The sequence below is a fragment of the Protopterus annectens genome, chromosome 8.part0 (assembly GCF_019279795.1).
Source record: "Protopterus annectens isolate FY-2018-M chromosome 8.part0, PAN1.0, whole genome shotgun sequence".
NCBI lineage: Eukaryota > Metazoa > Chordata > Ceratodontiformes > Protopteridae > Protopterus > Protopterus annectens.
The window spans coordinates 1242745644-1242769643 of NC_056741.1; the positions used below are offsets into that span (position 1 = coordinate 1242745644).

The following is a 24000-nucleotide window of genomic DNA, read 5'->3' on the forward strand; positions in this document are numbered from 1 at the left end:
AAGGGACGTGATGATTAGTGATCAGCAGTATGGTTTCATGCCTGGAAAGAGCACTGCAGATGTGATGTTTGCTCTGGGAGTGTTGATGGAGAAGTACAGAGAAAGTCAGAAGGAGTTGCATTGTGTTTTTGTCGACTTAGAGAAAGCATATGACAGGGTGCCTAGAGAGGAGTTGTGGTATTGTATGAGGAAGTCGGGAGTGTCAGAGAAGTATGTAAGAGTGGTACAGGATATGTACAAGGGTAGTGTGACAGCGGTGAGGTCTGCGGTGGGAGTGACAGATGCGTTTAAGGTGGAGATGGGATTACATCAAGGATCAGCTCTGAGCCCTTTCTTATTTGCAATGGTGATGGACAGGTTGACAGACGAGATCAGACAGGAGTCGCCATGGAATATGATGTTTGCAGATGACATTGTGATCTGTAGTGAGAGTAGGGAACAGGTGGACAAGATCCTGGAGAGATGGAGATATGCTCTAGAGAGAAGAGGAATGAAGGTCAGCAGGACTAAGACAGAATATCTGTGTGTGAATGAGAGGGAGGATAGAGGAGTGGTGAGGATGCAAGGAGTAGAGGGGGCGAAGGTGGGTGAGTTTAAATACTTAGGATCAATAGTTCAGAGCAACGGTGACTGTGGAAGAGAGGTGAAGAGGAGAGTACAGGCAGGATGGAGTGGGTGGAGAAGAGTGTCAGGAGTGATTTGTGACAGACGAGTACCAGTAAGAGTGAAAGGGAAGGTCTATAAGAGGGTAGTGAGACCAGCTATGTTATATGGGTTGGAGACAGTGGCATTGACAAAAAGGCAGGAGTTAGAGCTGGATGTGGCAGAGTTAAAGATGTTAAGATTTGCACTGGGTATGATGAGGGTGGACAGGATTAGGAATAAGTATATTAGGGGGGGTCATCCCAGGTTGGAAGGTTTGGAGACAAAGCCAGAGGGGCAAGATTACGTTGGTTTGGACATGTGCTGAGGAGGGATGCTGAGTATATTGGGAAAAAGATGCTAAGGATGAAGCTTCCAGGTAACAGAAAAAGAGGAAGGCCTAAGATAAGATTTATGGATGTGGTGAGAGAGGACATGCAGGTGGTTGGTGTGACAGAGCAAGATGCAGAGGACAGGAAGAAATGGAAACAGATGATCTGCTGTGGCGACCCCTAATGGGAACAGCCGAAAGAAGATGATGAGGGGGCCCAGAATTGATCCTTGGGGAACTCCAGTATTAACAGGGAGGAATGGAGAGAGGACGGCTTGCCAGCGGGCAGATTGCTGCCTGCTGGAGAGATAGCTAGAGAACCAGTTGATGGAGGAGGTAGAGAGATGTAGGTCTGAGAGTTTAGTTAGAAGTTTAGAATGAGAGACAGTGTCAAAGGCCTTTGAAAGATCAAGGAAAAGACTGGAGATGAGGAGGTCATTGTCACAGGCTTCAGCTATTATTTGGGTAAATGACAGTAATGCAGTAGAATTGCTATGGTCGGGCCTAAAGCTATGTTGGGTAGGAGTGAGGAGACTGTTATCGAGAAGGTGTTTGAGTAGCTGAACATAGATGCACTTTTCCAAGATTTTGGATAGGGGGACAGGATAGCAATTGGTCTAAAGTTAGAAGGATCTGTAGAGTTGCTGCCTTTGTGAAGAGGGATAGTATAGAAGGATTTCCAAATGTCAGAGACCAGGGCTTCTGAGATGGAACAATTAATAAGAATAGAGACAGGGCAGGTGATGGATTGTGCAGCTATTTTTAGGAAATGAGGGGGTAGTTTGTCTGCTGAGGGTGAGCAGGGTTTAAGTTTGTTAAGGAGAGATTTAATTGTAGTAATCAGGACTGGTTGTAAAGAAAAAGCATTGGGGAGAGTTTTGTTATACGGTAGTGGAGGTGTTGAGTTGGACATACTGTTTTGTGTATTAAGTGTGAGGTTTTGAATAGTTTCTATGAAATAGTTGTTAAGGAGGGAGGCAGTACACACACACACACACACACACACACACACACACACACACACACAAATACACACAAATACACACAACACAGAGGAATGATTCTTTGTATTATGTCTGATGAGTGCCATGACAGACTGCCTCCTCTGGTACCCTAAATATTATAATAAGGAGACTGGAAAATGAATGAATGCACTGTGAAATTTTAATAGACATTGTGTTGTCATTGGCTATTACTTCTGCTTTTCTTAAACCTTAGAATCAATGTCTATTGCATTAGAATATTGAGAACTGAAATAAGGCAAGAAAACATTTCTTGCTCATTACATGACCACTATCTGTATCAAATATGGATATTGCTTTCATTTTGAAAGTGTAGAAATGCTAATCTGCAATGTTTCTACAAAGGTGCCACTTTCTGTATGCACTGAGAGCTGCCCTGTTGGATACAGAAAAGCTACCAAAGAAGGAAAGGCAATATGTTGCTTTGACTGCATTCCTTGCTCGAAGGGGGAAATTGCAAATGAATCTGGTAAGTCCAAAATCCATGGTATATGTAGCTTACAATGTACATGGCATGTTCAAGCAATCAATTTTAATGTGGGCAGGAAACAGTAGCAGGCATGGACTTACATGTTCAACTTCTTCTAGTCTGTATTTAAAACATCATTTTTATCATGAACATTAGTCAATACAACCAAAACATCTAGAGCCAATATTGGCTGGCTAAACAGTGAATTTATTATTACATTTAATCTGTAATGAATAAGAGGATATCTGTTAATGCAGAATAATGCAATGCATTGTGGCATAAAATATAATGTAATATTCAGTAATGCTTTGGTAAAGCCTGTACATATCACTGAATGAAAAGGTACTCATGTTTACAATCTTTACACATCAAAATCCAATATTTCATTAAACCTTCCCATGGTTTTGTGTTATACATAACACACATTATTTAAAATCTTCCTAATTGAGTGATATAATAATAAAATATTTATGTTTGTGAGAGCAGAGCAATTCTCTTTATTTATAATCAGTACAGCATAAGAGTTGCTATTAACTGGTTCATTTTAAGCTCTGTAAAATAAACTTGTTCCCCATTTCATCTGTAAGGTCTACAAGCCAAAAGGTTGTTATTTGAGCCCATACTCTATAAATATTTATTTGTCTTTACTTCTGTTCAGAGGCAAAGACCTTATCACAGATCAGTTTCATGATTTCACTCTTTTATTGATCCATTTGACCATCCTGACAATAAAGTCAAAATAACCTTTTTCAAATGATTTTGTAAATGAAATGCACCCCTTCCAGTGTGAAGGGTCTGGGTGCTTATCCCAAATCGGTAAGTAGACTATCTCAGAGGTTTTACCAACTTAGAGAAAAGTGCAATGCGATTATCCTCTTTACTTTGACTTGGTCTGATTACAGAGGTAGTATATGGTCTCTGTGTATGAAACCCCCACACTGACAGATACAGGGAGTGCAGTAACTTGTAAAAAAGTCAAATTGTGGCATCAAACATCTGTACACATCCTACAGTAGTATAATACATTTCAAGATATAACTGCAGGTGGGACAGGTTTGTCTAGCTGGCTGGTGGTCCTTCAAACTAGAGCCAACTCTTATAATGCACAGTACTCTATATTGGGCTATATGTTACATAAGGACAAGATGCCATGGGTATAACTGGACATGGAACATACTCTAATACTCTTTGAAATCTCAGAATACACTCACACTTATTTATAAATACAAATTTTGACAGTTCATAAGCTACATGTACTCATAGATCTTTTTCATCACCTATTTTTTATCCAGGTTTTTGCTATAGCAATGTTACTTACTTTATGGCTGTACTTTCTAAGGTTTATGAACACTGCATTTTGTCAGAATAAATTCAATATTATTTAAATCCAGTTAAAGAGAAAGTTGAGGTTTGCCAGATACTTATGTTTGACAGTGCTGGCATTTTTTTTAGAATTATTTGCTTATCAGAAAATTATTTTTTATACACTTCTGTGTGTAAAAAAAAAAGAAATAGAGCAAACAAAAGTATTCATAGTGCAAAGTAATGAGGACCATCACTGCGGATATGACTTACATATAACTTGAATAGGCTACTAGGCTAATGGCCCTAGAGCCCTTACAAACAAACCTATCCATATTTATCCTGAGTTGCCCCAATTGTCAGTGGTTAGGTGAGTGAAGTTCACAAAAGTAAGGGTCTATGGTAGTTCATACTGACTTTCTCGGTCCAGGAGGGACATGGGCACCACTTCAGGAGTGATATTGTGGTCACCCATCCATTGATCTAGGTTACATTTGAAGAGGGTCAGGTAGGGGGGTCTGTTTCATGTGAAATGGAAGCTTGTTCTAGAGAAGTGTTTTTCTCTGGGAGCTATATCAATCTTTCCAGCATTACCTGTTCAAGTCAGAGGCTAGGTTAAGATCCCTGGAGTGAGTGGCCCTCATGCAGTTTGATTTACAAATGTGTAGCATTTCCATCAGGGCCTGGTCAGAGACTGCCCTGTATGCCAGACACAGATCACTCCTTAACAACCTGTAGGACACAGTATACAGTGAAAGGGCTTTCAGTGTTTCCATGTAAAACTTGTTTTGTGTGCCCTATAATTTATTGGTGAGAAACCTCTGTGGTCTCTCCAGTTGTTACAGGTACCTGATCAGGTACATAAAAAAGGGAGCATCATACTCAGTCGTCGGTCTGATGACTACATGTATAATGGAATTACAACATCCTTAGATCTAGATGCAATGCTTTTACTTATAAGATCTGCCACATAGAAGGATTTCATTACTACTGTGGATGCATGGTGGTCAAAGTTCAGATTGCTGTCAACCTGAGTATCCAGATTGCATACTATTGGTCTATACTTAGGGGGGTATTGTCAATAATGAAATTAGCGGGGATGGCAGCATTCCCAAAGGGAATAATAATGTACTTTTGTGTATTTAGCTTTAATCTGTGACTTTGGCACCAGTCATTTGTCTGCATTGACCCTGTCTGCATTATATTAACATCAATGGGGGACTCGATGATTGCTTCCAATTTGCAATCATCAGAGAACTTGGTCAGCTACAGGCTATGCAAGTTTGCCTAGTCTTCTGAGAAATAAATTCTGAACAGTAAGGGGCCCAGCACAGAACCCTGTGGTACACCACTGGTGATTGGCCTTTTGCTAGAGGTGAAGTCACTGACATTGACAGTATGTGTCCTGTCTGTGATCCAACTGGCTACCCATCTGTTAATGTAGGTGCTAATTCCCAATTGAGAGAGATTCTGTATAATGCCTGAGTGGGGGATTGTTTCAAATGCCTTGGCTAGGTCAAGATAGGTGGTATGTACTGTCTTTCCCTTATACATAGTATTGGTGACTTTTTGATGAAGTCAACCATGTTTAACAGGCATGATCTACCTTTAACAAATCCGAAATGGGTTGGGTCCAGAGTTTGAAGATTACCTATGTCTTTGTTAATAAGGTCCATAATGATTCTTTACATGGCCTTGCAGATGAGTCTAGTCAAGCTTATGGGCCTATAATTCCCAGGGATGGTTGATGCCACCCCCATCCATTGGGAAGATGGATTACTGTTGCTGTCCTCCATTCTGCTGAAATGTAGCCAGTTCACAGGCTGCATTTAAATAGGGTGTGACACCCATGCCCTGGCCCAGCGATCAAGGAGACTCAATCCTCACCACTAACACCAGAGAGGGCATCTCATGTAAGAGGAAAAGATAACAAATACACACATTAAAGTGCAATTTCCCTTAAGAGCACACAGATATCACAGTCAGTCTGGGGCTGGTTGCTCCCTTGCTCTCCAGGTCCCCAATAAGACTCCCCAATGACACAGCTATAGGGTCTAGATCTCAGCCTAGCTGGCAAGCTAACCTCCAGTACCCTCTCTGTCCAAGCAGTGCTTTGTGTCCCTGCCCAAGTAGCTGACACATACACACACACACACACACACACACACACACACACACACACACACACACACACACTTTGAGATAAGTATTTATACAACTTCACTCCCAGGAAAGGTGGACACAGATTTCCAGCTGTGCCCCTATACCCAAACCCACATACTTGTCTCTTAGCCTGACCCTGTGTAACTGCATAAGCACATGGTACTGCCTCATCCAAATCCTTCCCCTCTCAGGACATCTGCAGGATGGTAGTTTTGTACAACTGTTTTCTCAAGACAACCTACTATTGGCATTATGTCTTTCCCACTTACTGGCTCCCTCACCTTTGGTTCCCCACCTTGCCTCCATGGACACCTGTATGTCACATAGCCCCACTGGTTGCATTCAAACCATTTAACCCTAGCTCCTGGACGTGTACCTGGACTAGTGGCTTCCCCTGCTACTAGCAGATTCTGTTGGGGCAGTCTGTGCTGCCCACCATGGGTTCATTTAGACCCATGAGCAGTACTGGGGGTCCCCTTCCTGTGCAGGGCTGCCTTGCTTGCTAGGTATAGGTCTCCCTTCTTCCCCAACTCATATGAAGTAGCACATTGTCTATCAGCTAACCAGATCCTCATGTCCTCAGTCAAAGTGCTAAGGGCTTGTTCTCTCACCAAAATGTCTGCCAGCCCTTCAAAAGTGGTGACCTGACATCCACTCACCCAGCTATGAAAATAAGTGCTCAGTTTAGCAACATATTCACACACACTTTCATCTGCCTTACGTCTATGCTCACAAAACTTTTTCCTATACATTTTGGGTGTTAGCTTAAAACATTCTAAAATACATTTTTTTACAGCAGTATAATCATAACAGACAGTGTCAGGCATTTTTGACAAAAAAGTTACAGCTTTCCCATGGAGTAAGGTGGTCAGGAACTGTACCCAGAGCCTTTGGTCAACACTATACTGTTTGCATACCCTTTCAAACATATGAATGGAACTATCAAAATTATCCTCCTCTTTAAATTGCGGAAGAAATTTACTGACCTGTTGTGCTTCTGGGGTCTAGTTACTCCCTTCCCCATTACCTCCATGACTCTGGCAAAAAGTCATCATTTACCTCTCATGCCTCCTCTGACACTCCTTTTCATCAGCTTCTATCTCCAAACTCCTGGCCTCCAACTCAAGTCTCTTTAGTTCTAGCTGGATTTTTAAGTCCACTGCAGAAAGGCTGAGCTGTCCATTCTCTGAGGATATTATATCTCCACTGCCAGTCTGATTGTCCTCCTGGATGCTGTTTTCTGATGCAGCTGTAACCAAGGCTGCAATCAGGTCTGCCTTAGTCAGGTTTCCATGCACCAGTTCCCTAGCCTGGTACATCTCCATCAGTTGGCTCCTTGTCAGCTTTCCATACTCCTTTGCTGACATGCTCTCTGCTCACCCTGACTAACTAAGCTAACAAAAGAAATAAAACTATTGTGATCTGGACTCTGAGTATTCACTGCGTGGCTATTTTAGAGTACAAAACACCTTCAGAGATCACTGTACATAAGCTACAGGAATCACTCTACCCACACCACTACACACCAATTAGTATTTGCCAACTAATTAATATGTGATGTGGATATCCCACTAATGCCCAGCAATTAATGTGTAGTGGATCCCACCATTACAAACCAATTAATATGTGAGGTGGATATCCCAATCACTGCCACCAGAGAGAGAGTCTCATATAAGAGGAAAGGATAACAAATACACACAATAATGTGCAATTTCCCTTAAGAGCACACAGAGATCACAGTCAGTTTGGTGCTGGTTGCTCCTTTGCTCTCCAGGTCCCCAATAAGACTCCCCACTGGCACAGCTATAGGGTCAAGATCTCAGCCTAGCTGGCAAGCTAACCTCCAGTACCCTCTCTGTCCAACCAGTACTTCATGTCCCTGCCCAAGTAGCTGACACACACACGCACTTTGCGATAAGTATTTATACAACTTCACAGATACTCCTGGTAAAGGCTGACACAGATTCTCCAGCTGATCCCCTATACCCAGACTATACGGTAGTAATTACTGCCACCACCAGCTAATATTTATCAGCTACCCAAAGGCCCTTAAAAGGGTGTCCAGTTATTACTGTGTAATATTATTATCCAATAGTAGTGTAACTAAACAGTCTTAAGGCTTATTAGAGTGGCTTTGTGCAATAAACTCTATAAATATGCAATGTACTGTAGAGCTTAACTTATCTCTACATAAAGCAGCCACAGTTGAAAAGGGTTTAAACATATTTAATAATAAATACTAAAAACACAAGACAATACCACTACACCACAGTGCTATTCAAGAGTTCCGAGATCACACAGAAACTTAAAATAATTCAGTAGTACAGTTCTGACATAACAGAAAAACACTTAGTCTAATAATTTCTAATTCCTAGCTATTGCTACAAGAAAACATACTTCTAAAGTAACTTACTTACATAGAGCATAAGGCAGTGCTGAGATGGATAGTCAGACAGAAATGCTTAAAGTCTCTTTCTCTCAGCAATAGTTTTTAAAATCACTAACAAACATTTCTGCTGTGTCCTCCCAGATTACATCCTTTTGACACTTAGGTTTCCCAGTATACACACTATATCATCTTGACACTTATCCTGGGGTTTCCAGGCCAACAGGCTACATTATTTAGCAAGCTAACACCTGATCAGGAAGCTATAACAATAAAAGACGTTTCACATGTACACTCTAATTATTCCTTAAGTTAAAACAATAGAAAGAATGTGCTAGTCCAGACAGAATGACTCAAAGTTCTGGAGATCAAAAGAGCATACAAGACATCATTTTAATTTCAAAGAACAGATGTGAAATGCTTGACTTAGTTTTCTTTACAGCAGACGACAATGTTGCTACAATCTTGAAGTTCAACATTTTACAGTATTTTCTTTCATTTAAGAAATAAGCCTGTATTTTACATTTATATTTACAAATGCCAGAATTATGTATCAAATTCTATTTGGCTAGGCTGGCAGCCTTCACCCTTCTTTACCAGTCTTCACATAGGGATCCAAATGGGTCCACTAGATCATGTTTTAAGTTGTTTAAAAGGCAACACGGGATGTTGTCTGGTCTCTTTGATGCCATGGTTTTGGCCGTGGAGAGTGCCAAGATTACCTTCTTTCTTGAGATAATAAGTTGATGAATGGTGGCAGGTATTCTTTGGGGCTTGACTGGTGAGATCAAGGAGGATAAAGTTTGCTCAAACTCTATCAGCTAGGAGGCTGGCTATTGCCTCCAGTTGAGTATGGGTGGTGCCATCCACAACCAGTTCAGCACATAGCTGGGGATTCCCTTTTAGATTTTGGACATGTTAAAGAATGCCTTGTGATTATCTTTAGCTACAGAGGGTATTTCTGCTTCATAATTAGCTTTGGAGGACTTGACAAGATCTCTGATTTGTTTGTTTAAGCTGGAGAGGGATTTTGTATTTGTTGAGCCAGTTCCCTCTTGTTCTTGGACATTAGTTTCTTTATCTTGTTGTATAACCTGTTTATAATAGGGTCTACCCGGGCAGCTTGTTTTTTTGGCAAGACCTGGTCTTAATTTGGTCAGGTACTGTCAATTATATACAACTGATTAAGTGATTATACAGGGCATTTGAGTACACCTCTGCATAGGATTCCATGCTATATGCATTCGACAGGGATTTGAAACTTCTTATACCATCACTTAGTAGGAAGTAATTTGTCTTTGAAAAATTCTTAAGTGTTTTTGAGCTTGATGGGCTATCTGGTCTTATAATTACATTGAACAAGACTGATTTATGGTCTGATCTTACCAGGGAGAACATCACATGGGGGAGCATTTGCACTGACAAAGTCCAAGAGATAGCATGTTTGTGGTTGTGTATGTTTCCCAGTCTATGGTAGGATAATTAAAATCACACATGAGTAAGGTGTTGTGATGTTTGGTAGGTGACTCCAGTAAGTCCAGGTATGCAATATGCTTTTCTTATTTCATAGTGGAGAACCTATAGCTAGCTATGATGTGGTAGATGGCTTTGCCTATAGTTAATTGGACATGGAGTAGCTCAAGAGAGTCATACTATTTGACCAGTCTCAAGGTGTACTTATCCCTAATGAAGATGGATACACCTCCTCCTTTGGTTGTTTCATTCTCATTTTGTGGTCCAAATATATGGAAGGCATTGTAGCCTTGGATAGCTGGAGTGATTTCTGCACCTTTGAGCCATGTCAAGGTGACTGCATAGAAATCAGCATCATCCAAAGTGATGAGTGCTTCCAGGGAGTGCAGTTTTTTTGTTTAGACTCCTAGCATTAAGCAGCAGTACCTTGAGTTTATCAAGAGAAGATTTTCTTATGTTGGGAGATTGGTGATTTTGACACTGCCTAAAAAAGGCACAATAAGCGTGGCTAATGCCTTTGCCTGTAACTGAAAGCCTATAGGAGACAGGTGCAGACCATCTCTGGCAAAGCAGCATGGCCCATTGACCATGTCTTCCCAGACTGACAGATATTGGATCCCCTTGGACTGACACCAGAAGATAAGCCAATTGTTAAAGTCAATCATTTTTTGCTTGCATTGTGGCATCATCCTTGGAGAAGGTAGAATGCTGCTTAAGGCTAGGCTTATACCTGCCCGTGACACATAATCTGAGAGCTCAATCATGTCTCTCTTCATATAGTCCAGTGAGGTAGATTTGAAGTCACCTCCCCCCCCACACACACACACACACACTCACACACCTTCTTAAAGTAGAATAGCTGGCTTGGAACCAAAGTATAACAACACCATGCAAACTACCTAAAACAGCCTACAGCTAACAGATGCAATGTAATACGGTGCAATCAACTACTAAAAGTACGTTTTTTGAAACTGCTAAAGTACAGTCACAGTATATAAGATAAATGCAAAACAATACTTAGAGCCCTTTTCTGTGCTTCCCAGCTCAGATAGACTAGGTAAACACTTACTGCCACTAGATGAATAATATCAGTCCTCTTAATGTAAAAGCACAGTAAAGGAGAGTCCAGAATGAAATGCTACCTCAAACAAAGTTAAAAAGATAGGACATGCTACCACAAATAAACTGAAAGATATGGATCCAGAAGTATACTTTAAACAGCTTATAAACATGTGATTATTCAATAAAAGTACTTCACTTTGTATAAATGAGCCAAAAGCCACTCAATAGTACATAATTTATAAAGCCGCTAAAACAAGATAAACTGATTAGTAAGTCATCCAGCCAATAAAACTACATGCAGAAATCTCAAGTGTTTCCCCAACCTAAACAGACTAGGCTACCTCCCAGTGCACTAGATATAAAGTCCACTGATCTAAGGTCATGGCTGCTGGTCCATGACCAGTACCCAGGGTGCCACCTCTGTGAGGAGAGTGACACCTCCCATTTGCAGAGGTGCAGACTCTGGACCCTCCTCTCTGCCAGCCTGCTGAGGTGTTCCTATTTGGTTGATCCTGCCATTAGCATATGCTTGTCCTCAGAGATTTAGCCATGCAAGTCTCAGTGCACACGGGTACTACAGTGAAACTGAATGTCTCATTAAATCAATTATGGTTCCATTGATCATTTCACCTTTACTTGAAAAACTGTAGTAATTCTAGAGCTAATACTTGCTGATAAGCGCTGACCTCTGGGGATGCATGCGTTTATCTTGTTGTAAAGACAAGAGCTTGCTATAGTGTAAAATATATACTACTTTATCTAACAGATAACTAGAGAATGAATTTGGAGCAAGTAAATCAGTAAAACAGACAATGAGAGGCAAAATGTACTTTTTCAATTTAAGCACAAGAAAAGGCAAATAAATAATTCAAGGTATCAGCAGCAATGTAGAAATGGAGGAGCTCATTAAGCTCAATTTACAGTAGGGGTGGGCAAGCTTAAAATCACGAAGTTTAAAAAGCAGTTCAGTCACCAGCAGTGCTTTAGTTTATGCAGGCTTGAAGTCTTTTCAGAAAAGACAAAGGCCCAGAAATTCACTGTGTATTTAAGTTTCAGTCAGGAAACAATTTAACCAGCGAAAAAACATGTGAAATTTGCAGCCTAGATAATGTAAGTGTCTCTTTCCCTCTCTATCTCTTACATAGAACACCAGGCCAAGCAGATTTCTTAAAATAGAAAATGAAATGGAGCAGATAAAACAGAAAGCAGCTCCATTACTCACAGCCAAAAAAAAAAAGGTTTACTTTAATCACCCAGCAGGGAATCACCAGCAGTGCTTTAGTTTATGCAGACTTGAAATCTTTTCATACAAAAGACAAAAGCCCAGAAATTCCCTGTGTATTTAAGTATCACCCAAGAAACAATTCAGCCAATGAAAAAAAACATGAGAAAAGTGCACCCTAGATAATTAGTGTATATCTCTCACATAGAACAAAAACACCAGTCCAAGCAGATTTCTTAAAACAGAAAATAAAATGGAGCAGACAAAAGAGAAAGCAGCTATATCACTCACAGACAAAGCAATATAGATTTACTTTCTTCACCCAGCAGGGAATCACCAGCCATGCTTTAGTTTATGCAGGCTTGAAATCTTTTCATTGAGCATTGCAGTGGTGCATCTCTAGCATTGCCGCTTCATAGTACTTTATTCTTGTCTTGGATGCCTTTTGAGCAGTGTTTTCCTAACCTCCCTCCATCTGTAAAATATTTTGCTCAAGTCTCCAGTGTCTTTTCACATAAAGACATGCTAACAGGCAAATTACTGTTTTTTAATGTGACTGTATGTATGTTAGTGTATGTTTGCATCTTGAAATTGACTGCTGTCCCTTCCAGTATCAGGTCTCTATTCAACACTCATTGATTGCTGGGAAAGGATCTATCTCCCTGTGATTGTAAATAGGATAATAAGGTGAATAGGATTATGTAGTTATTAGAAAATGGATGCATGAATTTTATTTCTTTACGCAGACAACATTGATGAAATAAATATTCTTTAAACCTTTCTGACTGCACGAAGGCAGGAAAATTACAGCATGACCAATGTTTTTACATCTTACAGAAGAAGCACAGAAATAGTCACTGTGCTAGAAATATCTTCATAAAATTGCTGTATAACTTCCCAAAATGGACCTCAAAGACATGGCAGTTGTAAATTATCCAAATTTGTAGATATGAAGGAGCTGAGACCAAATATCTTTACAGAGGAACTGACAAACAAGAAAGTATAAAACCTAAATAAATACAATTCTTACACACACACACACACACACACACACACACACATACACACATGCACACAAACAAACATTTCCTCAATGTACGCATTAAAACACACAGTGAAGCTTTTGTGTATCTTATGTGTCAATGAGGGATTGAAGAAAAGAACATGACAAAGTTGAAATTAGTCTATATATATATATATATATATATATATATATATATATATATATATATATACATACACATACACACACACACACACACACACACACACACACACACACATACACACATACACACACACACACACACACACACACACACACACACACACACACACACACACACACACACACACACACACACACACACATATATCAAAATGAAAAATCCCAACCTGGAAGGCAAACAGTGACAACAACTCATGTAGAAAATCTTTTATTGCAAAATAGAACCAGAAGTAAGCTCTTTCGCTTTCCAACAAACCGCTTCATCATAGTTGCAATGAAAAATAGAGCATCCTTATATACATACTCCCCAACAGCCAATTAATCAATAAAATTCCCTCCAAAAACACAATTAAAAAGCCAATTAGTAAAAAGCAGGTTAAAGCAACAGCTACTTACATACAGCATAACAATCAACACAGATATATGTCTATACAATGTTCAACCTTTTCATTTAAGTTTCTTCATCCTTAAAGCTGATTTAATAGGGACTGAATCATTGAGCCCATATATCTATGTGCCCCAAGTCTCAGGATCCACTCTAGTTCAATGTTTTCAGTGTTGCAACTAATTGGTCCTAGTCTGCCATTGTCATGTATAACAGATAAAACTTGAAATAAAAAAGTGTGTTCCCTTCCTAACTGTAAAGTGTGCTTTGCAAGTGCATTAAATAATTCAGATCTCCTAGTGCAACAATCATGGTCCTGAATCCTATCTCTCAATCTCCTATTATTCTTGCCAACATAAAAATTAAAACATTTGACACAATGTGCAACATAAACCAAATTAGCCGTGTTGCAGTTAGATAATGGACGTAACTCCCAAAGCTTTCCAGTGACAGGATGTTTAAAAAATCTTGATTCATCAACAAAAGGACAATATGGACAAAATCTACATTTCAGTGTCCCTCCCAAAGGTGTAGATGCTATTCGTGCAAGCTTAGGATAACACAGCATTTGTCTCAATTTTTTCTTATTCTTGTAAACAAATTTGGGGGAAGGGCCTACTACCTTACTTGTTTCTTGATCCACTAACAACACTGACCAATTCTTATTGATTACTTGTTTCACCAAATCAATATCTTGTGTAAAAAAAAGAACTAAAGGAAGATGAGATGGCCTCTGGGATGAGCAATTATTCAATGAGACTGAATATTCAGAATAATAGGGTCTCCCCCTTCCAGGACGTTCTCTACGAACTTTCATAAACACTTGATCAACCTCAACTGTTGACTAACCCCTGTGTATAAACTCATCTTTAATGTAGTCCAACTCACATGAAAAACTCACTTCATCGCCTGACAGGTGAGACACCCTCATGCCCTGTCCTACGACAACATTAGAAAAAACATGATGTGGGTGCATACTCTCTCTATGTAAGAAGGCAGGTGTATAACAATCCTTTCTGTGCACCTTAGTTCTTATAATATTGTTCTCCATAGAAAACATTACATCTAAAAAATGAACACTATCTGTGGACATATTAAGAGTACATCACAATAAGGGACTGCTACTACTATTCAGTTTATGATAAAATGAAGTCAAATCATGTTCATAGCCCTTCCAACAAATAAAAATGTCATTGACAAATCATCGATAAAAAGCTACCTACCCATCTCTCACATTCATAACATTCTGCTGTTCCCACTCTAACATCACTAAATTTGCATATGAATTGGCACAGCTGTTGCCCATGGTGACACCAGCTCTTTGCCAATAGTAATTATCTGCAAATAAAAACACATTATGTAATAGGACAAGTTCTAAAAGCATACAAATAAAATCAATATGCTCTGGGCTATAATTGTCATGTCTAAGCAGAACATTCTTCACCTTTCTAATACCTTCATCATTGGGAATACATGTGAAGAGTAAAACTACATCCATTGTAGCAAGTAGCTCAAAAGGAAACTCAGATGTCTTACTGACAAAACTATACAAATCCTGCAAAAACTGTTGTGCGTCTTTTAAAACAAAAGAATACAAACTCAATAAATTCCTCATTTGGGTATCAAGGTATATAGACAGAGGTTCGGTCAACCACCCCCCCTCCAGCAACAATGGGTCTCAATGGGGGAGGGTTGGATGTTTATGCATCTTTGGAAGACCATGTAATTGTGGTACCAGTGGTTCTTTAACATTAAAATAGTCAAGTAGCTGTTTATCCAACAACCCCATATGAAAACATTTGAGCAAAGCCTATCTATTTGTTGTTTCATGTTATACACGTCATTCAACTGAATGATAGTATAAACTGTCCGATCTGCTAACATTTCATTCATTTTCTTCAAATAATAATCAGTATTTAAAACAATAATAGGACCCCCTTTGTCCGAGGGACGTATTTTAATATCTGGATTTGAACGTAAACTCTGCAACGCTTTAAACTCTTCATTTGTTAAATTAAAATTATTGTGGGGTCGCCACACATCACGTAAACTGTATATACATCATATTCACAGGCTTTAATAAAAACCTCAGTATTACTAGGCAGTAATGAAACAAACTGACTAGGTTTTTTTAAAATTAGTGGGCATATCATCATTGATGCACATGTATAACAATTTCAGGGCTATATTGCAAGCAAACAGCCATAACTTAATTAATAACTCACTAACATCTGTATGTGAAGTAGGTGTAAAACCAAGTCCTCTTTGCAACAATGATTGCTCATGTAAAGTCAAATCATACCTTGAAATATTCCAGACTAAGTCTCTAAATTTAGATTCCACATTTTCTTCAATGACTTGTTTTGGTAAGAGGCTGGTGGTTCCTTCCGTTTCTGTCCTGAACGAAGATTCTCCTGATTAAACGACTTCTTCCTGTTCTGACGGAACAGCAGTGAAAGAAATGAAAAAAAATTATCTTGTTGGGGGGGAGAAATAATTTTCCACCTCACTGTCAATGTAGAAGCAGAAGTCTTGTCAGAGCATTCCACGCTAGTAGTTATAACTTCACTCAATGATGTAGATCCAGTACCATAAATGTGAAATTGTGGCCAGTGTTGTCTTGGATATGCCTCACTAATGTGTTGTTAATATTATTCTTTCTTATGGCATAGTTGTGTTCATAAATTCTGGTGTTAAATTTCCTTTCTGTTTTGCCTACATAAAATACTAGGCATTGGTCACATGTGGCCATGTAGATGACTTCCTTAGAGTGGCAATTATATTTACTTTTTACATAATGGTCTATACCATTCACTGTAAATTTGCTACCCGATTTCACCTTGTGGCACCAGTTACAAGATTCACATTTGAGAGAATATCTACCAAATGTGCTTATATAGATATGCTGTATTGTGAGATCATAGTACAAATGAGCAGTTTTTACACCCTTGTAGAGCATTGCTGGACCATGGAGATAGCAAAGAGATAGTATTTTCTCCATGGAAAAAATGTTTTTTCTTGTAGGCTCAGTTGGTGTTTTTGACAGGTATAGAATTTTGAGTTTACAGTAAGTAGGTAGGTAGATTATGTGTTGACTTCTTAATGGCATCTTGGAATGACACCTTGCCTACCTCTCTTCCCAGCCTAATACCTTTCCAGATTCACATTTTCCAAAAGTATGTGGCCATTGGCTCCATATACAGAGATAAAAAGGGGAGAAAGGGGATGATCCTGCCTTGTATCCCAACTTCAATAAATGCTTGTAGTCTTGAGGAATCATACATTTCCTCAACCCAAGGCAATAAAATTTTCCCAAACCTACATTTCCTCAAAACCAACCAGAGTTATTCTCAAGTCACAGTGTTTATTGACTCCAAACACACTTTTCACTTTCTGAACAATACATTTCACATTGATGATGTGCATTTAAATTATAACATGGCTGACTTTGGGCTTCCTATACATAGCACAAGCAGAAATCTATAATTCAAAGCAGAAAGTGAGGATGATGAAGCAGCAGGGAAGCTCAAGAAATAAAGAGAGAATGGGATGCTGGATGCAGATCCTTTATGAGAATAACAGTAATCATACACAATATTATAGTCATAAAGTAGCAGAAAGTATTCTAAGAACTAAGCCAACATGGGAATGGAGAAAGAAGATCCTGCCAGTAAGGATGACTGCATTTATGGGATGTAGAGCATAGGCAAGAGGGTGCTGAAGTTTACCGGAGAAAATTGGCAATGGAACCAATGTACTGGGAGCATCTAATTAGAGAGGGAAAGTAACAAAATGAGAAGAGGCCAATAATTCATTTGGGTTTCAGGCTAGAGATTGCCTTCCCTATCAAGGACTGATATCAGAATATAGACCGAGAAAGGAATTGGAAATCCTTAGTACAGACCAGCACTGTAGAGTCTTTTCTCAGAATCTAGAACATCTGTTGCTGTTAAAAAATGACAATTAGTAGGGCATATAAAATATTGCATGATAATTATAGGACTCTATCAGAGGAGGTTAGAAAGGATTGGGAAGAGAGACTGGATAAGCAATTAAAAAAACAATGGGATGATACATGTATGGCTCCCAAATATGCAACCAAGTCAAGATTTAGGATCTTTGTTTGGAAGAGTTTCAATAGATATTTTTACACCACAAGCAGCCTTCAAAAATTTTTCCTCAGGTAGACTGCAAATGTTGGAGGTGTGATGAAGGAGAAAGAAATAATTGAGAGCATATGTTTGGGGAGTGTTGACAGACTTTAAAAATTCCTTACAGACTACTCTGTCAGAAATGCTGGATGAGCAAATTGGTGTTACTTATAAAATAATTTTTTGAACTATGATACAGAATTGGAATTGACATAGTAAGGCCTTGCTGAGTTTAATTTTAGTGGCTGTCAAAAAACAATTACTGGAAAATGGAAATCAAAGTCTAAACCAACCATAACAGAAGTAGTCAATATAGTAATAGACATTAAAGAACTAGAAGTGGGATCTTCATGGGGATTGTGGGTAGAATACATGCAAAATAATGTCTTGGAGGAGGAATCAGGTGTAAGGGAAGGCAGGATTTGATTGAGATATATAATGTTTGATTGACAATGACAATAGAAGATCATATGTGATACATAAGGTTGTCAACTGAAAATATGTCAATATGATTTGTTTTCATTTATATAAATGTATGATTGCCTATGTCACAAGTGATAATTCAATAATGATGTTTCTTGTTTAAAAAACAAGGCTCACTTTAAATCCATTCAAGACTACTTTACGTATAGGTCCCATATAAAAAACGTGTGGATCCGCGGTGGTGGTGCTGCTGTAGCATTGTCACCTTTTAGTAAGACGCTGTCCGGTTCAATTCTCAGTTAGAGCGTCTTCTGCGTGGAGACATGCATGAATGGACGTACGTTCGTTGAAGGTTGTGTGTCAGGGCTGGCAACTCGGCATGTAAAAATCAACTGCCAATCATTAGCGGACCGGAGTTCCGCTGTGGCGACCCCTAACCGGGAAAAGCCGAAAGACACAACATAAGCAAAAAAAACAACTCACTTGTTAGACTTGACTTTCTAAAAAAATTGTTCTAAATTTCCTACACATTATTCTTATATTATTAACAGAGTTTTATTTACATTATATTTTTATTAACCTATTGATTACTAAAAAATTGTTATAATACAAAATTATAGGAAAAAAGTAAAGTGAATATGTCAAAAAAGAGCACATTTTCCCAATAATCATTATCTGTTTACCTTTCCATGATTAGTATATATTTTTATCATGAGTGAATCGAATAATTTTACTCTATTTTCCCTATACCGTCTTGATTATCTCCCCTTCAGTATATAGTTTTATATGTATCTATCATCAATAGTGCCCATCTGCATTTCAACTGCTTCATGCAAAATACTAGGTTTGCTGTGTTTTGTATATTTTTATTCGTTAATATCTTGGTGCAAACCTTACTTCATCTGGATAGAACAAAAAACATCAGCCTTTTGTTGAAAACCTTAGCAAAATTGTTATAATTGACATAAGCAATAAGACTGATAATAAATCTTTCATGACATTAAATGTATACCACCTTTTCCATTCAAAGTGCTAAATATCTGCACTGAAAATGAAGTCACCAGTTCTACCCATTTGTAATAGAAAGTCTCACATATGCCATAGGGACCTGTGATTTATGTTATAGCAAATTCTTTATACATTATAAACTGCCCCTTACCTCACTGATGACTCTAACTTAGCCTTCAGGAAGCAAAGCACAGAAAAAAGTGATTCATAAAAATGGAAGCAAAACATATTTAAAATAAGCAGTTCAGGGAGCTAAGTCACATGTACCACCATGTCAGAGCTTTATCTTCACACCCTTGATCACTAAATGTATTACCTCTCAGGCCATTGCACATAGTCCATTTAGACACGTTTTAGCTAGCAATAAATGGAGACTGTATTTACTAATTCCATCATTCATTACCAACAACTCACAATTCTGAGCTTCTCAAATATAGTCTCAAGAAATGATGGTCATCCCCAAAACCCTTATCTTGCACGATTAGTTAGTAATGCCCTTATCTTGCATGATTAGTTAGTAATGCCCTTATCTTGCATGATTATTTAGTAATGCCCTTATCTAGCATGATTAGTTAGTAATGCCCTTATCTTGCATGATTATTTAGTAATGCCCTTATCTAGCATGATTAGTTAGTAATGCCCTTATCTTGCATGATTAGTTAGTAATGCCCTTATCTTGCATGATTATTTAGTAATGCCCTTATCTAGCATGATTAGTTAGTAATGCCCTTATCTTGCACGATTAGTTAGTAATGCCCTTATCTTGCACGATTAGTTAATAATGCCCTTATCTAGCACGATTAGTTAGTAATGCCCTTATCTAGCACGATTAGTTAGTAATGCCCTTATCTAGCACGATTAGTTCGTAATGCCCTTATCTTGCACGATTAGTTAGTAATGCCCTTATCTTGCATGATTAGTTAGTAATGCCCTTATCTAGCACGATTAGTTAGTAATGCCCTTATCTTGCATGATTAGTTAGTAATGCCCTTATCTTGCATGATTAGTTAGTAATGCCCTTATCTTGCACAATTAGTTAGTAATGCCCTTATCTAGCACGATTAGTTAGTAATGCCCTTATCTTGCATGATTAGTTAGTAATGCCCTTATCTTGCATGATTATTTAGTAATGCCCTTATCTTGCACGATTAGTTAGTAATGCCCTTATCTAGCATGATTAGTTAGTAATGCCCTTATCTAGCACGATTAGTTAGTAATGGAAAGTTTGATCTCAGAAAATACATTTGGTCCTTCTCATTACACCAGCATAACACACAAACTGTTGGGTTCATAACCTTTTTAAACTTATCTTTTGAATAATTTTAACCTGCTATTAGGCACAGGACTGTCTTTATGGGTGAGGTGGTGTCACTGGCTGGTTAAGTGACTTACTGAGTGCAACACAGTATACAGAGACTAAAGATCTCATACTCTTACAGGATAAAGCCTGTTAGCATTATATAGCTTTAATCGTTTGCACTAAACTGACAACATAACCTTTTTAAAACTTGGCTAAAGGCCTTAATGCTACTCTTTCTCTTTAGCATCCTAGCACATTTTTAACTGCCTCTGCCTCCTGCTTCCTTAATCTAAGTTACATTATCTCTAAGTGCCATTATCTTACTTGCTTTAATACCTCCCTTAAAGTACTTTAGCCAGTGTTCTTTAACTGTGTGTCTATTTTATTTTATGCTGTTCTCTGACCTTCTTTATGTAAGCTCTGGAAATTTCCTGCTAAATGTTTGTTCAACTTTGCTGTCTGTGCCTGGGCTTCTTACTCCAACAGCTGGGCCTTGATCCAATTGTCCCATTTACTTTCATGACCTTTTCACTTCTAAGGGTTCTCTGCCATGACATGTATTATAAAGATATTTAACCTGTGAATTTTCATGTGAGGTGGGAACCTCTCCACATTACTTTTGCTATGACATTTCAATCCCTCAGTTGTTGTCTCCTTTTTATACAATAATGAGGTGTTAAACCCTCAAATTTTAATGTGAATCTGAGGATACAACTCAGTTCTTGTCTGAGAGAGAAACAGGGATCAGACATTGACATTTATTTTAGGCACATGCAGATCATCTAGGCAGAATTTTCTCTGACATTAAGAATAAATCAGTTTTCAGATGGAGTTGATGAAACCTAGAATCATAGGTGAACCCCTCACAACATGATTTAATTTCCCCCAAAACATGCTTCAAATGTAGATGATACAGAAATCCCCATATTTTGATTCAGAGATGCACTTTCTTGTCTGGGGTCTAGAAAATAATTAAAATGGCCCTGTCATCAAGCCCATCTCATTTGTTATGGATCATCTCAATACTTTCCTGATGAACACTGGAATCTCCACATTCAATTTATAGATATATTCTATTTCTAATAACACCTCACCAAACTGCATCAAGGTCATGAAAACCTTAAACTGATTTCACATCCTTTGGTCCTTGTGTTGCATTCGTACATGCTTCTAAACCAAGATAGTCATTTCTGACAATCTACTCCCGATGTTCTCTGCCATTGATGACCCAAACATCTGTCCCGTGCAGCATCTCTGTAGCTTTTCTTTTTCCAGGGCAGAAGGTTGGCTGTTTTGTAGAAAATATATGTATATCTTAAAATAATACAAGTATGTTAAAATGCAAGTTCTTCTCAAATGAGAGAAAATAAATGTTTTCTAAATGACAACATTAATGTTGTATAAACCCAAACCTTGTGTTTAAATGGCAATATCTGACCTTGTTTATAGGTTAGTACTAGGCTAACTGCCCTTGCGAGCCATTTTAAGCCTAGCCAATTATCCCTTATGAAAATCAAACCCTGTACCTTGTGTTTGTAAGGCAAACACTTTAACCATTAGGCCACTCTTTCCTATGAATTTCCTCCACTCATTGCTATCAAGCCGCAGACTCATTGAATTTATGAAATGTTTCCAAATTCCACTTTTTATCTGGAATATCACTGGAACAGGCATTTATACTCTTAACTGTTTGCTACGTTGATTACCTACTTAACACCCTTAACTGATAATCAAAAGTGCACAATTAAAAGTTGTCATCTAAACCAGTAGAATTATTTAACATGGCCAGCCACTACCATGTCAGGAGCATTTAAAAAAACAAAAATATTTTTAAAAGAAAAATAGGAGCGAAAGGGAGATACTATATACTTATTTCCCTCTTTCTCACTAACACAGGAATTTCTTAAACACTCTTGATACTATATATCTGCAGTTTATCACAGGAGACTCCTTTCCAGGGCCTTTTTAAAATCTACCTCTGATTAACTGTGACCTTTTAATAAGAGTAAAGGTATTTAAGATTTACAGTCTGGCTGATCTCCTTCATATATTTCCTTTTGGTGGTGTGATTTACTGGTGGGTCAGAACAGGGTTTGATGTAGCTACATAGGAGAAGTATCACACTCATGGATGCAGCTTGACTCATTCTCACAATTCCAGACCCATGAAATTTTAGGGATGACCAAGTCATGGGTAAAAATAGGCACCCTTAAATTACATCACCATTTTCCTGGGAAGTAAGATGGTACCATTTCCTCCTAATGAGAATGTTAAAAGTACTATTTTGGCCCAAAATAACACCAATAGTTTTCACAATCTAAGTTGGAAAATCCTGAAACTAAAAATTGTTAACATAAATGAGCTACTAATGGTAATTAATGCCACATTCTCAACCATTGATGTAGCAAAATTCAAACATTTGCTAAATGACATCCTACCATACTGAAATGTCAATAAAGATGAAATACCTAACTGATGAAGTCTAAATTAGTTATATAAAACAACACATACTTCTTCTATGTAGCTATATCAAACCCTATCCTGAGCCTCTAGTAAAACACGCAACCAAAAGTAACACACTTATGAATGCAGAAAGTATTATTTCTAGTCTCCAGCAGGACCCAGAGAGCATAAATGGTGTCAAGAGAGCTAACCAATAGTGCCCAGTGGCATTTATAATGCCTGACATGAGGGAAAGGCCAGTGACGAATGCAAGCATCATGTTAGCTACAGACATCCAGAGTTTATCATGAACAAGATGAATTATACAAAGTTAAGTAGAAAAAGGCCAAAGAATTCTGAACTGATCCAGTAGGAATCACTGGGTCGGGGAGACAAGTGAGTTGCAAAGCAGGCTGTAATGACTTTACAAGGAAACATACTGTTCCTCATAATGACCTTCTGGGGTACTGCATCCTTCAGCTCTCCTCTACTAAAAAAGATGCCACAGTTTCAGAAAAACTCAAGTAATATATATGAGATATAATTATAATAGAAGATACCTAAACCTGAATTCATTCTGTGCTTTTCATCTCAATACGCCTGCAATGACTTCCAACAGTTTGTGGAAATATAGTTGAATAATAAGGGATGGCAAAGAAATAAACTGTCTTTTAAAAATGCAGAAACTCTTGACAGTAAGTCTCACAACCAGTTTATCTTTTATTGATCTTTTTAAAACCTAGTAAACATGCGCATGTACAATCATACACACACAGAGAATCATATTCACATACACACACACTAGCTAGTGTGTAGGACTGTGGGATAAAAAGGTGCAGATTTAAATGTGAACAGCATACGGACAGCTTAATAGCTTGATTCAGAAGGAGTATTTCAAAACTGAGCTCTTATGAGTAATTATGTTTGGCATATTTTGCTAATTTGCAATGTGGGATTGCTCAGCTCTTCATTGCTTGGCATGCCATTACCT

The 24000-nt window shown here is 38.3% G+C and overlaps 1 protein-coding gene across 1 annotated transcript in view; it reads left to right on the forward strand.

Moving 5' to 3' along the window:
* LOC122808452 (vomeronasal type-2 receptor 26-like) overlaps positions 1-24000 on the forward strand; it is a 373770-nt gene that overhangs the window by 343679 nt on the left and 6091 nt on the right. Inside the window, exon 3 of the mRNA XM_044079413.1 lies at positions 2341-2464. Coding sequence (XP_043935348.1) covers positions 2341-2464 — 124 coding nt within the window. The remainder of the gene's footprint in view (positions 1-2340; positions 2465-24000) is intronic.